The 15,636-nt window shown below is 40.3% G+C and overlaps 1 protein-coding gene across 1 annotated transcript in view; it reads left to right on the top strand.

Moving 5' to 3' along the window:
• Positions 1 to 10,967, top strand: part of RBM17 (RNA binding motif protein 17) — a 26,000-nt gene extending 15,033 nt beyond the window's left edge. The window contains exons 4-12 of the mRNA XM_019509613.1: positions 1 to 161; positions 2,818 to 2,915; positions 3,881 to 3,937; positions 5,874 to 6,015; positions 7,420 to 7,571; positions 8,338 to 8,411; positions 8,976 to 9,074; positions 9,382 to 9,454; positions 9,603 to 10,967. The exon at positions 1 to 161 is cut by the window's left edge and continues 6 nt beyond it. Of these exons, the coding sequence (XP_019365158.1) occupies positions 1 to 161; positions 2,818 to 2,915; positions 3,881 to 3,937; positions 5,874 to 6,015; positions 7,420 to 7,571; positions 8,338 to 8,411; positions 8,976 to 9,074; positions 9,382 to 9,454; positions 9,603 to 9,706 (960 nt within the window). The 3' untranslated portion in view covers positions 9,707 to 10,967. The remainder of the gene's footprint in view (positions 162 to 2,817; positions 2,916 to 3,880; positions 3,938 to 5,873; positions 6,016 to 7,419; positions 7,572 to 8,337; positions 8,412 to 8,975; positions 9,075 to 9,381; positions 9,455 to 9,602) is intronic.
• The last annotated feature ends 4,669 nt before the right edge of the window (positions 10,968 to 15,636 follow it).

The following is a 15,636-nucleotide window of genomic DNA, read 5'->3' as shown; positions in this document are numbered from 1 at the left end:
GTACCTAGTGGTTTTTCTGCAGGAGACGTGTTGATTCCTTTGGCTGATGAATATGATCCTATGTTTCCCAATGATTATGAGAAGGTAGTAAAACGTCAGAGGGAGGAACGACAGCGACAACGAGAGCTGGAGAGGCAAAAAGAGATTGAAGAAAGAGAAAAGTAAGGTTTTCAGTTGTATTCCTAAGGGGAAATATTTTTGATATCCAGCCAGTTAGTCAAAGTAAATTAATTGCATGTTAATATTTCTTATTCATGGCTCCTTGAAACATAAGAAAATATTCCTGAGTCCATTCACTCAACAGCTCTGATTTCTGAATTAGTGTATTTTAAGTTAAGATTAATTTTATGGGCTGGTTGGGAAAATAATTGCCAACCATTTTAATGAATTATTGAAAATGCATTCAGTTCATAATGGACATAATGGACTCCATTTATTATGGTGTGAATCATCTAAAGCCAATAATGGCAGGAAGGATAACCCAGACTCCTACATAGACTAATTCCCACAGCCTTTCTAGTCAGTTAGATTCCTTCCTCTTTTAGCTGCAGTCATAGTGAAAGAGGATTGCCTGGGGGTCCCTACTGTCCTTCCATGCTGGTCTTTCATTGGCATGAATGGTTACAGAAACGTGGATAAATATTACCAGTTTCACTATTGGTTTCTTCTTCTTCTTTTTTAACTTGCAGTGCATCCCTTTATCATTTTATAGTAGCTTCTCTTTATTTTATATGAAGTCAAAGAAAGAGGAAAAAACCCCATAATAAGCTGGTGGATCTGAAATATCAAACAATCCATATTTAAAATGATTAATCAAGATTTCACTGTGAGATTAAAATATATAAAGCTGCAGTAAGCATACGTTTTATTAGGGCAACTCATATACTTGAGTACAGGAGGGTCTAGAAAATATATTGGGAGATACTGTTTCTTAAATACATGATTCTCTTGATTTTTGGCTTGTCGGGTCCCTTGATGATGCTTACCTGCAGAACTATTATTCTTAGCACCTTGTGGGACAGTCTTGGTGCCTATGCTGAGAATACAGTCCTTCCCCTTTGAGGCTGTATAGTTTGTTAATGTTTTAAGGATGGGAAGGAGTGCATCTTTAGTAGGTTTGCAGATGACACCAAGCTGAGGGGAGTAGTAGATATGCTGGAAGGTAAGGGTAGGACTTACAGAGACTTTAACAAATTGGAAGATTGGAACCAAAGAAATCTCATGTGGTTCAACAAGGACGAGTGCAAAGTCCTGCACTTAGGACAGAGCAGTCCCATGTACCGGTACAAGCTGGGGGCTGACTGACTGGGCAGCAGTTCTGCAGAAAAGGACCTGGGGGTTACAGTGGATAATAAGGTGGATATGAGCCAGCAGTGTGTCCTATTTGAGAAGGCTAATGGCATCCTGGGCTGCATTAGTAGAAGCATTGACAGCAGATTGAGGGAAGCGATTATTCCCCTTTATTCAGCACTGGTGAGGCCACATCTGGAGTCCTGTGTCCAGTTTGGGCCCCCCACTCCAGAAGGGATTTGGATAAATTGGAGAGAGTCCAGTGGAGTGCAGTGTAAATGGTTCGGGGGCTGGAGTACATAACTTGTGAAGAGAGGCTGAGGGAACTGGGGTTATTAGTTTTAGAGAAGAGGAGACTGAGGGAGGACTTAATAGCTGCCTTCAACTCCTTGCCGGGGGGCTCCAAAGTGGACGGAGCTGGACTGTCCTCAGTGGTGGCAGATGACAGAATAAGGAGCAGTGGGCTCAAGTTGCAGCAAAGGAAGTTGAGGGTAGGTATTAGGGAGAATTTTCTCACTAGGAGGGTAGTAAAACAGTGGAAAAGGTTGCCCAGAGAGGTTCTCAAATCTCCATCTTTGAAGATTTTTAAGATGTGGCTAGACAAGACCTTGGCTGGGATGATCTAGTTGGGGATGGTCCTGCTTTGAGCCCTTCCAACACTAATTTTCTCTGATTCTATCATAGAATCATAGATAGTAGGGCTTGTAGGGACCTCTGGAGGTCATCTAATCCAACCCGCTGCAAGACCATCCCTTTCCAGACCATCCCATACAAATCCCTGTCTAACTTATTTCTAAAACTATGTGAACAGCTATATTATGCATAGGTACCTTTCCTTTATTTTTTAGAAGAATGCTGTTAATAATTTCAGAATCCAGAATAATTTTATATTATTTTAAAAAAGCATGTCCAATATATTATGTAAATTATATAACCTGGTTTCGAAACAAATTTTCAAAAGGTTTTTTTTTTTTTTTTTCCATCCTAATTGTCAGGCTGTTGTCAGTTGGAGCTTACATAATGAATGTTTCAGTTGATTATAAATTAATGATCCCAATCCATTTAGGAGTCAATAATGTGGCATTCAGCAGAAATGCTAGTAAAGCAGGATGGCGAGCTAGCATCTTCGGTTATCTCCTTTGTAATTTCTTTCTGTGTTTCTTCCACTGTAACTATCCAAGCTTAGGCAGATGCTGCCCACAGATATTTGAATGCGGGTGCTCGTTCTCATGCATTCTAATTGGCTTAATTTCAGCATGTGTAAGGATGAAGCTGTTTGTGGGCTTGTCTGATGTTTTAAAATTATTTTTCCAGGAAGGAATCATGTTAAAAAAAAATTGAAAAAGTAAAAGTAAGTTAAAATGAATGAAAGGCTGCTTACCTTAGATACCTTAGGTAGCTCTAGCTGATGATAGGGATGTTATAGAGTGCAGATTAGAAAACAATGATATAACTCACTCAACAAATAGGTCTTTGACATGTAAGGAAAGAACAACTTCTTATTGTAATTCCTGTTCTCATTTTTAGGAGACGTAAAGACAGGCATGAAGCCAGTGGGTTTTCAAGAAGACCAGATCCAGATTCTGATGAAGATGAAGACTATGAAAGGGAGAGAAGGAAAAGAAGTAAGAGGGAGAAGGATTTGTCTAAACTCTTTTCTTTGGGTAAATCAAAGGCTTTGCAGTCCGGCTCTGTGTTCTTGTGCCAGCTGCCTTTCTTTTACCTCATTCAAGAAGTCCGGTTCCCCTTGGAGCTCTAGAGTACATTGGTCACTTATTATGAAGTGGCTGCTATAGTAATAAAACTTCTTTTCTTTTCTTCACAGGGGGAGGGGGGAAACACCAACCTAAGTACCTGTGAAACACCCTTTTTACACTAGTTTGTAGATTTCTAAATGTAAATTCCAGTGAAGAGGAGAAATGAAATCATTATCAGGGCTCATTTTTAAGATTAAGCTTAACGACTGTAACGATCACTTTTACTTCTTAAACCTTTGGGAGCTAGATGGTAAAATATATGTCTGTGGTTCAATGTGTGTTGACAAAGTAGCAAATTAAACCTCAGCTGGTCTGAATTAACGTAGCAAATTTACAGTGGATAATCCAGATGCATGTGTAACAAATTGATAATTTATGCCTTTTATGTTTAGAACTACTTTGCCGTTAAGGATTTCATGGCTTTAAAGCCCTTCTTTTTCCTATCCCTGTATGAATTTTTTTGGGGAAAAAAAGTGTTTTGTCAGCTTCATTTTTGCCAACTAACCTTAGAGTAGATATAGATTTTAATAAAGTCAGGACACCAGTTTAAGGCAACTTAATTGCATAGTTAATTGATGATTTTGTTAAGGACAGATACCAATTATCTGCAGTCAGATTTCCAGTCAGTTTGTTTTTATTTTTGCTTTGGAGCTTATTCTTTTATTGACAATGAGAGAAAAAAATGTGAGCACTGAGGACTTGTAGGGGCCCTGCAGGTACGTATGCTTGAGCTTCAGTCACTGCACTGATGAGATTTATTATCCCACCTGACAAAACACATCATCTGCATGAATGTACATCTACATTTACGTGACTGCTAATTTTGTTTGCAGGTATGGGCGGAGCTGCCATTGCACCACCTACTTCCCTTGTTGAAAAGGACAAGGAACGTATGTATAATACAGATCAGTAGAATTAACATTTACGTTACCTGAGCCTGGCAAATGCTTTAATTCCTACTTGCTCTTTTTACTAGCTGTAGACAGAATGCACCGCTGTCTTCTCACAAGTACGAAAATCACTGGCTTCAGTGGAACCAGTGCAGGTCCTATGGGAGGGGACTGCTGGGAGCCCCTGCAGGAAATGTATGCGCTTCAGAGTTGTTCTTCACAGGGGTTCTTTGCATTGCTGGAGAAGGGCTTGGCTGGCAGACCTGTGGTGATACGCATCACATCCACCGTTTTTATTTTACACGTTGTGGGGAGTGCTAGGAATAGATTTCTACAGGTAGACCTTGAGCTGCAGAGCTGTCCCACTCTAGGTTGTGGGCTATTTTTCTTCCCCAACATTGCGGAGTACCTTTCTGCATAGTCTTTTTCAAGGGGCTGCATATAAAGACAGAATGTTACCCCTTGTAAAGTGAAGGCTTGATGTGGTTTGCAGTTTCTCAGTAAGTTTAGATGGAAAGACAGGGTTGTGTTATGCATTGGGCCGCTAGGTGGCATAACTGCACTAGGAGAGCCGAAAATACTGGAGCAGTTCTGGGCCATTTTGTTTTGTTGCTTTCATTTTTAATTTAAGACCACTAGCAGCTTGTTATATGGATTACTGTAAATATGAGTGTATTTGAGAATTCTGTACACATAAAGAACTCTTTCCTTTTGGAATTCCTGAACTGACTTATAAGAACTTAAACAAATAAATATGTAAAGTTTGGTTAAATGAGGTGGGGATACATGTATTTGAAGTGTGTAAACATTAGACAGAGAGGAGCTGTTTAAGGCATATCATTAAGAGGAACTGAATACAATCAAGGAAAGGCAAATACAGGCAGGCAATCAGAAAAAATAACCTAAGGGTGAAAGCTAGTAAAGTGTGAAATGGTCTTATAAGAGAACCTACTGTAAGCCATATTACTTGTGACAAAAGTGGATTGGACAAGCCAGGGAAAATGTTGCTGTAGCAAATGATCTTGTATAGCAGATGGACTTGTCCTTTCTCTCATTTTCTAGGATTTCCCCAAAATGTAAGTCTGGTTGACTTTTTGCCAGTTATTTGCTAGGGTACAAATAGTAATCCCTTTGAAAAGAAATCATAGCATAAAGCCTATACACAAACTATCCAATGCGAAATCCAGTTGTGAACTAAATTTCTTATAATGTCTTCAGTCTGGTTTGTTGCTTTCTTTAGTTTTGCCAGACTCTTATTTTGATTTATGAGGCTGATGTTCTGTCTTCCACTCATCTGTGATTGTACGTTTGACAGGGAAAGCTGTTGTTTTAAAAGCTGTCAGTAACAGCAGATGAGTATTTTACCGAATGTTTCTGAAACAGCATCAGTTGTAGTTATTCATCCATTGCATGAGGGTATAGGTTTCAGTTGTCAAATTGTATATTCCTAATTCTGTTTCTGATGAAAGAGCGTTTAAGTTTGGTTTTCCTCTCCCCAGAAGACTCACTAAGAGGAAATGACCTCTTCAGACTTCTGTTCTTCAATCTGCAAACTAGTAAAAGACTGATAAGGAGAGATTTTGGAGCCATCGCTACCCATGGAAACAAACTCAGTGCTGTATACCATACAAATAATCTTCCAAACATTTCAGAGTTTAAATCCAGTTACTAATAATGGAGGCAGATGATGTAAGCAGTGTGGGCTAGGCAGACATGTGGTCTGAGTTTTGTTTGCACAAAGACTACTTTGTCTTACTCTGGAAGTGTAAGAGGCCTTAAAGGAGATGCAAAATGCAATTTGCATGTGAAGAGGCCTTGGCATAAACAGGAGTTAGGTCCAAGTTATATTCATGAGAGATCTGAGAGTAGGCAGAGTTGAATATATAGTTCATCCAAATGAATTTTGACTAAACAGCATATGCCTTATTTCTTCCAGCTGTAACATCATTTCCATTTGAAGAGGAGGCAAGACCTCGTGCTCCGTCTGCTAAAGCAGCTATCCCGCCTCCAGTGTATGATGAGCCAGAAAGACCACGGTCCCCAACAGGACCTAGTAATTCTTTCCTTGCTAACATGGGGTAAATATGTTTAACATTTTAGGGGAAATAGCTCACAGGATGTTGAGGGGAGATGGCAAAGTTTAAATGCTTATCAGCACAGAGAAGAATGCAGTCATTGCATGCATTACTTTAAGGTGTATACGTGTAGTTTCTCCCAACAGGTAATAAAGTATACAAGCAGACAAGGTTCTTTGGGTGAATCTGATATCTTTTATTAGATCAGCTTAAATAGTTGGAAAAAATTATATTAAGGTTTCGGGTTCAAAAAACCCCTTGTCAGGCTAAGGAAGTTTCAGCGGTTACTGTGTGCTCTTCCTAGATGGAATGAAAAGTAAAGAAGCCAGAGGCTGGTCTGGTATGCATATAAGACAGCCCAGCCTGGCTTCTTTACTTTTCATTCCATCTAGGAAGAGCACACACCAACTGCTGAAACTTCCTTAGCCTGATGAAGGTTTTTTGAACCTAAAAGCTGCCAGTTTCTATGGCATGAACGTCCAGCTGTATCTAACATAATGTAAGCAATTTTGTTGCCATATTTCCCTGAATCCAAGATGACTTAGAATTTAAGATGACCCCCAATAATTAGATTATATATATAGAAAACTTATTAATTAGATTCTATACATGGAAAATTATAACAAATTATTGGGGAGGTCATCTTAAATATACCCCTCTTCCCCCCAGCCCTGACACTGCTACAGTAGGGGGGCAGGCGGTTGGGGACTGCTTGTCCCCCCTGGCAGCCTGCCCTCTGCTGACTGTGCCTGTGCCCTTCCTGCAGGCTCTGTCCCCTGTGCAGCCTCTGCCTGATGGTAGACCAGGGGGGTAGAGGAGAGGGCAGAAAGCTGGTGGAGGGAGGGCAGGCAGGCAGCTGCTGCAAGTTTGATTCTGGCCCCAACCCAGCTCTGGGCCAGTCAGCTGCCGCCTATCCTTTTCCCCTCCCCCCCACCCCCAGCTTGTACTTGAATTTAAGATGAGAGGCTTTGTTCCCTGTGTTGTGGGGGGGAATGGATGAATTAATCTTACATTTGAATAAATGTGGTATTCAGCTTGTCTGTACCTATTTCCCTGTACTGTGTGGCCAATGTTTGTAAAATGTGGTGATATGGATAGATGGTGACCTTTTCTAAATATTCAGGCTGCATTTAACAAGCTTTTAGGAGTTAGAATATTTTATATATTCTTAAATATCACAGTACTGCTAAGCTAAGATGTGGATTGTATCATTCTTTTGTGCCAGCTTCCTGACAGCAAGTGTGAGTGCCATCTGTGTGCAACACTGGGTGTTGAAATGCAGCGTCTGAAGCTTACTTAATGCTTTGGCCTATGTTGATTTCCTTTAGTGCTCCTGCAAAGTGAGTTGAGAATGTTGTTTCAAAAATCAAACGAGCGCTTACAAATCTTCCCTTTTTCTCTCTGCAGAGGCACAGTAGCGCACAAAATCATGCAAAAGTATGGTTTCAGAGAGGGCCAAGGGCTGGGGAAGCATGAACAAGGGCTAAGCACTGCGTTGTCAGTAGAGAAAACAAGCAAGAGGGGTGGCAAGATCATTATCGGTGAAGTTACAGATAAAGGTAACTCAATTCCATTCCACAGGAAAGGGGAGGGGAGTACAACAAACGGAGGAGGAATTTAAATCATTAGACTCAGAGTTATCTCTTGTTTCTATTTTATGCCATGCCCTCAAATGTGGGCTGCTTGTCAGAAATCACTTGGCAACGTTTACTTTTGTAGAAATGAAAGAATCTAATTTTTAACAACCACACTGGTTCCTGCTGATCTAATTATTTTCAGCTCTTTATTCTCTTCTCCATCACTGCCCTCTGTTTATTCTTCACCCTTTCCTCAGTCCAGTGAGGGCTTTTCCTGTTTCTTCTTGCCATTTTCCCCCCTGTTTAAAATATCCTCCCTGCACATGCTGACTTTTTCTCAGTAGGTTATACCATGGTTATAGTTTCTACTTCTCTATTGATCCCAACCATAGTCAGGTTTGGAGGGGAACAGGAAGGGAGTGAACAAAGCCAAGAATAGGGCCAAGGACATTTTCCATCTGACCATAGTATATGTAATAACGGCTTATTGCAGAGTCTGTATTTCAGCTTTACTTTTGTGCCATTGCAGCAATCTGGATTGCTTGTTAAAACACAGCCAGCAGTTGCAGCAGTTCCAAATCACAGTGCTGCGACTTAATTCAGTGAAAGGCTGTTACATGGCCATTGATATTTGAGAGACTCTGTGTGGTTGTTTACAACTTAAATATAGATGTATAGAACAAGTCCCAAATAAAAAGATGTTTTAAAACTGTGTGCTGTGACTTACCTCTCTTTCTCTCTCTGTTAGACGTGGGGAAGAAATCCGATTCAAATCCATTAACAGAGATACTGAAGTGTCCAACTAAAGTGGTTTTACTAAGGGTGAGTTGAGGGATGTGTAACTTTGTATCTTCACACCTATGGTTTCTTTGACTACAGTTAAAACATAAATCATTCCCCTGCTATGGTGGGACAGTGCTGTGTAAATAGATCACAGCCTCACCTAGGGCAGTACTGTGATTCTTTATTTGCTTTGGAGTGTATCCAGTAGTTACTTTAATCCTATGATCTGTGAGTCTTGATGTATGGGTAGAAGGGAGAATTTCTTAGGGGTTTATTTCCAGTTTTGAAATACCTCAGGAGCCATAAGGCTTTGTTCAAAATTCATTCCCTTAGAGTAGAATATATTGTAGCACAGCTTGTTTGTGCTGTATTAGTCTGTATTTTGGTTAATGTGACTTTGGCTCTATAAAAGAAATAATCAAGGATAGCGTTTTAGGGCCAGGGCACCATATAATACTGCTTTGATGCTAGAATTGTGACTTGTGCCTTATTATGCTGATGCTTACAGTTCATTCCTGGTTTCAGTAAAATACTCTTTTGATGGAAGTGTACCTAACAGTTCAAGATTCATCTGTTGAACTGCCTTTTCTTCCTTACTTGCAGAATATGGTGGGGGCAGGAGAGGTCGATGAAGATCTAGAAGTTGAAACAAAGGAAGAATGTGAAAAATATGGGAAAGTTGGGAAATGTGTCATCTTTGAGGTAAGAAATAATTTGCAGTCTCCTTCACTCCATATCTGAAAGATTTTTAACCTTTTAGGAACTAGCCAGAAATTCTTAGCTTTGTGTTGTTGAGGCCATTTCCTTCCTGCAGCTAAAACCACAGTGTATCCAGATTGTGGTTGAAGAGTTTGACTTGCAGCAGGTTGGCAGCACTGAATATTATATCAGTTTGCTGACCGCACCACACCTGGTTTGCCCCTCCTCTGATCTTACTTTTACTCTTCCAGTAAAGCCCAATGTTTAAAGCTGTATTTTTTCCATTCTGATCAACTGCCCCTTTTTTCAGATTCCAGGTGCAGCCGATGATGAAGCTGTGAGAATATTTTTAGAGTTTGAGAGGGTTGAATCAGCCATTAAGGGTAAGACAGATTGCACTGTAATTTCCTGTTTCAGGATGTTGACTTGCTTGAAACAGGTTTATTTTTTTAAATAAAATGGCATTTAGCCACAGAATTGCTTATCTTGCTAAATCAGTATTTAACAGCCTGTTTTTCTCTTGGATTTCAGCTGTTGTGGATCTAAATGGAAGGTACTTTGGTGGCCGAGTGGTGAAGGCTTGCTTCTACAACCTGGATAAGTTCAGAGTACTGGATCTGGCAGAGCAAGTCTGATTTAACAACAACAAAAATAACCTAGCTCAAGGTGTCACTGTTTTGGCAATCAAATGTTCAGCTCTGGGCTGGGGAGAGAGGAGACAGCAGCATTCCTAGCAAACTGGAAACAAGCCTCCTTAAATGGATTCTCACATTTGATGAGACTGACACGTATTTTTGGTAGTAGAAGGTCCCTTGAAAATAAGATTCACATCTGTGTGTGTTGAATCGCACAAGTTCTGATTACTGATTGGGAATCCTGGGGTTTTTTCTTTTTCTTTTTGTTGCTTTCAAATAATTGCACTTTTGAAACCCAGTGCTGAGGAGATACTTTATGTGTGTTTCTGGTTTCCTTATTGAAGTGCGTTAGTATGGAGCCCGTTGTGCTGCATTTGCAGTGAACAGCAAACTTTGGGAAAGGACTGTGGGCTCTGATGCTCCTTTTTCCTGCTGAAATCTCTGCTCCGCTCATAAACCACCAATTTCCATAATCCAAAGTGATGAGGGGATTTTGGATAGTCAGCCACTTGTCTGTTCTCTTCTGACTCATTGAGGACTTGTTTTAGAGGAAAACACTGAACCCTAAAACCTGAAGAGAGAAGTGATAAGAGAAGGTTTCAAAATCCTTTTTTTTTTCTGTTGGTTCAGGGTGGGTGCAATTTTATAATTTTAAACCCAAGAAAACAGGAAAGAGGAACCCATTCAAATCTTCTAACCATTGTATGTAATATGAATGAGTTTGGTCTCCTGAGTGGACACTTCACAAGACACTTCACACTGTCAGGCATTATGTGTAATCCTTGCTTGAAAGAGCAAAGGCTGGTCCAGTAGAAGTACAGGTTGGTATTAAATTGCTGCGTGTAGAACTTGAGGATCGTGTCTTCATCATATTTGGTTCTAGCCGGTTAACTGTTTCTCAGTTTACCAACATCAAATATGTTCACCAATTGTTTAAACGATTTTTTAAGATTTTTATGAGACTTGTAATTCTGTTCTACATTTAAAAGAGCGTAGCAGTTTGTGCTTACTTTGCAATACAGCGTGATGGAAAAAAAATCTTAGTATGTGAATACAAAAGATTCACAGTTGACAAAAAACACCAAAAAGCGTGTTCCTTCCTTGGTTTGAATTGCACATAGCAGCCACTACTTTGTTTTATGAAACAGCATGTGCATTGGATCAGGGAATTTTTCCGTTACCAGATGCAGAGGGATGAAGCATACAGATTATGGCAGAAGTGCCACTGGAATCATACAAAATATGAATTTGATACCAGCTTGAGAACAGTCTAGCTTGTGGATGTCGAGCACGGGTGTCTTTTTCCCCTTGTGAACATGTATTTTATTGGGTGTAGAGCAGTACTTGAGCCATGCTGTTAATATTTTAAGTCATTGCCATGTTTAATTTTATCAGCTGACTGCTATAAAACAAACTCTTGGTTTTGTTTTTTTGCTCATATTTTTTCTGTTTATTTTGCCATCAGTCTCTACAAATCTTCATTTCCTGTTTTACAGGTTGTTTTTTGTTTTGTTTTTTTTTAAAGAAAACCTTGTGTTTTACTAAGTGTGTGTGTCTGCTTCTTTATTGTTTAAAAATGGCTTTTCTATCCTAAAGGATCATCCCTGTAAACCAAACATAGAGTGCATATGACCGTGCTGTTACAGTCTCCATGGCCATGCCTATGCCACTTCTGGCAAACCTGGGAGTGCAGTGAAGAAACATACCCTTCTCCCTCACTCTCGCCCAATGTCTGCCAAAGCCGGGAAGTTTAGACTATGTAGAGGATTTAGCATGGTTCTGAGCATGTGCTCAGGCCTTCTCCAGCTTTCTTGTTTCAGGCCTGCTTCCTGGCATATGATCAAGACCTGCAAAGAGTTGGCTACACTGCCTAATTTACAGGCTTTGGCATACACTGAGCCAGGAGCGAGTGGGCAGAGCTCACTTCTCATCTCTGCTTGTGATCTTGGTATGGGGGCAGTGTAGACAGGTTTTGCTGGCAACGATTGGAATCTGGTCCAGCAACCTTGACTACAGTCATGAATGACTTGTCCTTGGTTGAGAAGTAGCCTTGTCTGTGATGAAAGCAGGGACAGAAAATCTGAATTCTGTTTTCAGTTCTGCATTAATTTGCTCTGTGACCTTGGACAACCTTGACTGGGCCTTGAGTATCCTGTGTCTAAAATGAGGAGATTCATTAAATCCAGATAAAGGCTTATATTTCATTTGTTAAAGTCAGATCATTAGAATAATCATTGAAACTACAAAGATGCCCTGACATTGGCATCCAATTTAATTAGCTGACCCTGGCCTCAGAAGTCTTTTAAGCAATATAACATACTAATGTCTCTTGCTTCAATAAATACTAATGCCCTAATTTTACTGGCCACAGGCATTTAAATTTATAGGGGTACTGTCACTGTTCTGTGGCTTCCCAAAATACAAAACTTGAACTTGCTCTTCCCCTTCCTTTTTCCTTATATCAGAGCTACTGAAAGCCCCAGTTTTATCAAGTGATAGGTCTGAGCATCAATTGCTCATCATTGCAGGGGGAATTATCAGCCTAAGTGGTTAGATCAGCTTGGGGCTCTGTGCTCACAAAGCAAAATGCCCATCTTGCCCACTATAATGATGCCAGTCTCTGCTTTGTTTCCCTTTCTGCTTTTATCTTTGCGCCTCTTTCAAGTTCCTTTCCATGTAATTTATATTTCCCTTAAACCTGCTGCTTCTCTGAGGCCCCCAGATAATGAGTGCTGTTGTACACAATTTTTGTATTACTTTGATTTGAACACCCCCTCCCCATTCACACAGCTGTAAAGATCTTACTGGTATTATTTGTTCCAAAAGGTTTACAGCAATAATCTAGAAGAACGTAACAATGTTTGCATTGGACATGGACTAGTTTTAACTAATTAGGTTTTTTAAAAGTCACACAGGAATTAAAAGAAATCTGTTGACAAACTATTGCACAGGCCTAAAGATATCAGCTTAATCACTTTCTTCTAGATAAATGGTCTCTGAGTACTGTACAAACGCACATTACAGTAGGGCTCAGGTTCATGACTGGGACTGAATACATGCTATGACAATACTAATACTAAAGGCATCATGGTTCTAAATTACTGTGATTCACTGTAGTCAATCCAATGTGTTTGGTCATTTTTCAGAGTTTCAGGTCTTTAGGCTAGCCACGTATCCTTTTGGAGCACAAATAGAGAATTGATGCTTTAACAAATAATTTAGTTTGTAAAAGTTCTAGGTTTGTTTGGAAATATTCAAGACTCCCCATTGCTGTACTAGCCAATTGGTCCCTCAAGACGAGTGTCAAAAGTATTTAACTTCTGAACTCCCATTGAATCAGTAAGATATAGGTGCCTCAATTCCATTTTAAAATCTGGCCCTGTTATTTTTGCCACGTGTTCAGTTGATCTTCTCTCTACCTTTTTCCATCCAACATTAACAACAGTTTTTTATCGCACCTTTTTGTAGTCCCAGTAACTTCTCAAATTACCCATCCCAACTTTTCTACCCTGGAGAACTCATAACATCAGCAGTCTCCCAATGCCTGACGAAGGGTATTTGTGCCCAAAAGCTTGTAAAGAACAATTTCCCCAACTATTTAGTTGGTTTAATAAAAGAAACCACATGTATCTGAAGAACCTTGCCTTCATATCTACATCTTCAACCTTTACTGTCTAAACATCTATTACTACTTCCTGAGCTTGACTGTTGAAGCAATGCATTGCTTTTTTGTTGTTGTAACACTTAGGGGATACATGGGTAATGCTTAAACAAAGGGTGAGAAGGATGAGGGTTGATTATCAGTTAAGGAGGATAAAGGGCATTCTTTTGTTATCTTCACTTAATATTTGACACTTCCGGCAATAAAACCTGTTCTTCTTTCTTAAGGGCCTAACTTTGAGCACCCAGCTGGGAAAACAGTGCATTTAAAATACCCTAGCAAGTGACCAGGGATGTATTTGGTAGCTGTGTTGCTCTGAGACAAAAAAGAAATACAAAAATCTAGATCTCTTGGTTCAGAAATGATGCCTTTGAAGTTGGTCTAATAAAAGGTGTCATATCTGAACCAAGAAATCTACATTTTTGCATTTCTAGTAAGTGACCTGATTTTTCAGATGTGCTGAATCTGCTGTAACTCTTACCTGAGCCAAATTAGGAAAAATATGGTATATTTTCCAGAAGCCAGCTTCAATGCCTAACTTCTGTAAAATAATCTAGCTTTCGGTTTAAGCCAAGAGCTGACCCAAGGATAAAGGTGGTAGCTGTGTTGGTCTAAAGATACAAGCAGTCAGCTTGGTAGAGGTGATATCTCTTACTAGACCAACTGAATAGTTGCAAAATATATATTTTTTGCAACTATTGAGTTGTTCTAATAAATGATATCCCTTCTACCATACTGACTGAGATGACCAAGGAGGTTTTTAAGACCTGGGTACATAAAGCCTTGGCTGGGCAGATATAGATGGGAATGGTCCTACTTTGGTCAGAGCACAGAATCAGAGAAAATGAGGGTTGGAAGGGGGACCTCAAGACATCTAAAATCTAGATGATCTCCTCTAGTCCCTTCCAACCCTCATTTTCTCTGATTTCTCTGCCTGGTACGGCATATGGAAATCAACCAGCAGCCAGCTGAGATGTACCAGCAAGTTAAATCATCTCATTTTTTGTCTTTAAACAGCACTGAAATGCTGAACTGCAAGTGGGACACCATTGTGCTCAGAAATAATACAACGAGGCAGCCCAAGCTTCAGAGAATTTATCGTGTAACTAGGCATGAGAGAGACTGGGAGGGGAACAGGCCCAGAGATGACGAGGCTTTCCCAAGGTTTCACAGCAGGTCAATAATAAAGTTGGGATTACATCCCAGTTCTTTGGGGTTTACAAAATTCTTGCAATGTACCCAGAAGGGAGTTCAGTTTTGTTGTAACTGCTGAATATGGCAACTCCTCAGCCTTGAACCTGCTCAATTCTCTGCAGTCTAAAAAAGGGTGGGTGTAATTTTTTGCTGCAATTTGTGTCAAAGTTACCTGTGTTTGAGTTACGTAAGGTTTGAAATCTAAACTGAAGCTTGCTGTGGGTATGAATGCCCAGGCTTTTTACCTGGAATACAGGTATGGACAGGAATATGCAGTTAAGACCATAGCACTGTATCAACGGGGTGTTGCTGTGTGGATAAACAGGCACCTTCGTGCCAGCTTCTGTCTTTAAGCAGCTCTTTGGTAACGAGATCAATGTCTCTGTTGAATGAGGCTCTGAAACCGGCTTTTTGTAAGGAAGAAAGCCATGAAGGGATTCTTCCTTTTTTTGGCTAACACAGCAACACCAGCATGAGAAGCCTCAATTAGGATGAGCTGTGTAATCCCTATTCAGTTAGGAGCAGGAAAGCAAAATGCTCCTGCAATTCCAAAATCTGCTCAGAATGACATATTTAGAGGTCCTATTTTGAATGATCATATTTACTTGCAAACCATATGCGCCACCCTGGAAAGCAGCCATACAAAACTGAGTGGAGGTGAGGGATGTGTTAAACAAGGAAGGTGATTTCTGTGCAGGAACGGAGGCATAGGGACGCTGAAATGACCTGCTGGGGCTGTGCTGCCTTCCCGGGTGCAGGAGGGGTAGAGAGTCCAGTTCACAGTCGCTCGCCCTGTCCCTCCAGCTTTAACCCTGTCACAGCTGCTGCTGAATTAGCAGCTCTGTGGTTATGCTAGGCTTAAAGCTCAAACTTTAAAGCTGCGGATGATGCTGAATTCCACTTCTCCTGAATGGGACTGAGAATATGGAGCCATGGTGAGGCCATGTGGCCTGAAAGACTTAAAAAAAATCTTAATTCTGCCTTGCCAAAACAAGGTATGTGTCTTATCTGGGGGGTGCTTGGGATGGTTACTTCGTATAATCCTGTCTGAAGATGTGCATGCTGTTTACTTCCT

This window comes from Gavialis gangeticus, unplaced genomic scaffold, assembly GCF_001723915.1.
Source record: "Gavialis gangeticus isolate Ggan-Ray unplaced genomic scaffold, GavGan_comp1, whole genome shotgun sequence".
Taxonomy (NCBI): Eukaryota; Metazoa; Chordata; order Crocodylia; family Gavialidae; genus Gavialis; species Gavialis gangeticus.
Note: the sequence above shows the minus strand (reverse complement) of the source record. Positions and strands in the feature narration are given on the sequence as shown.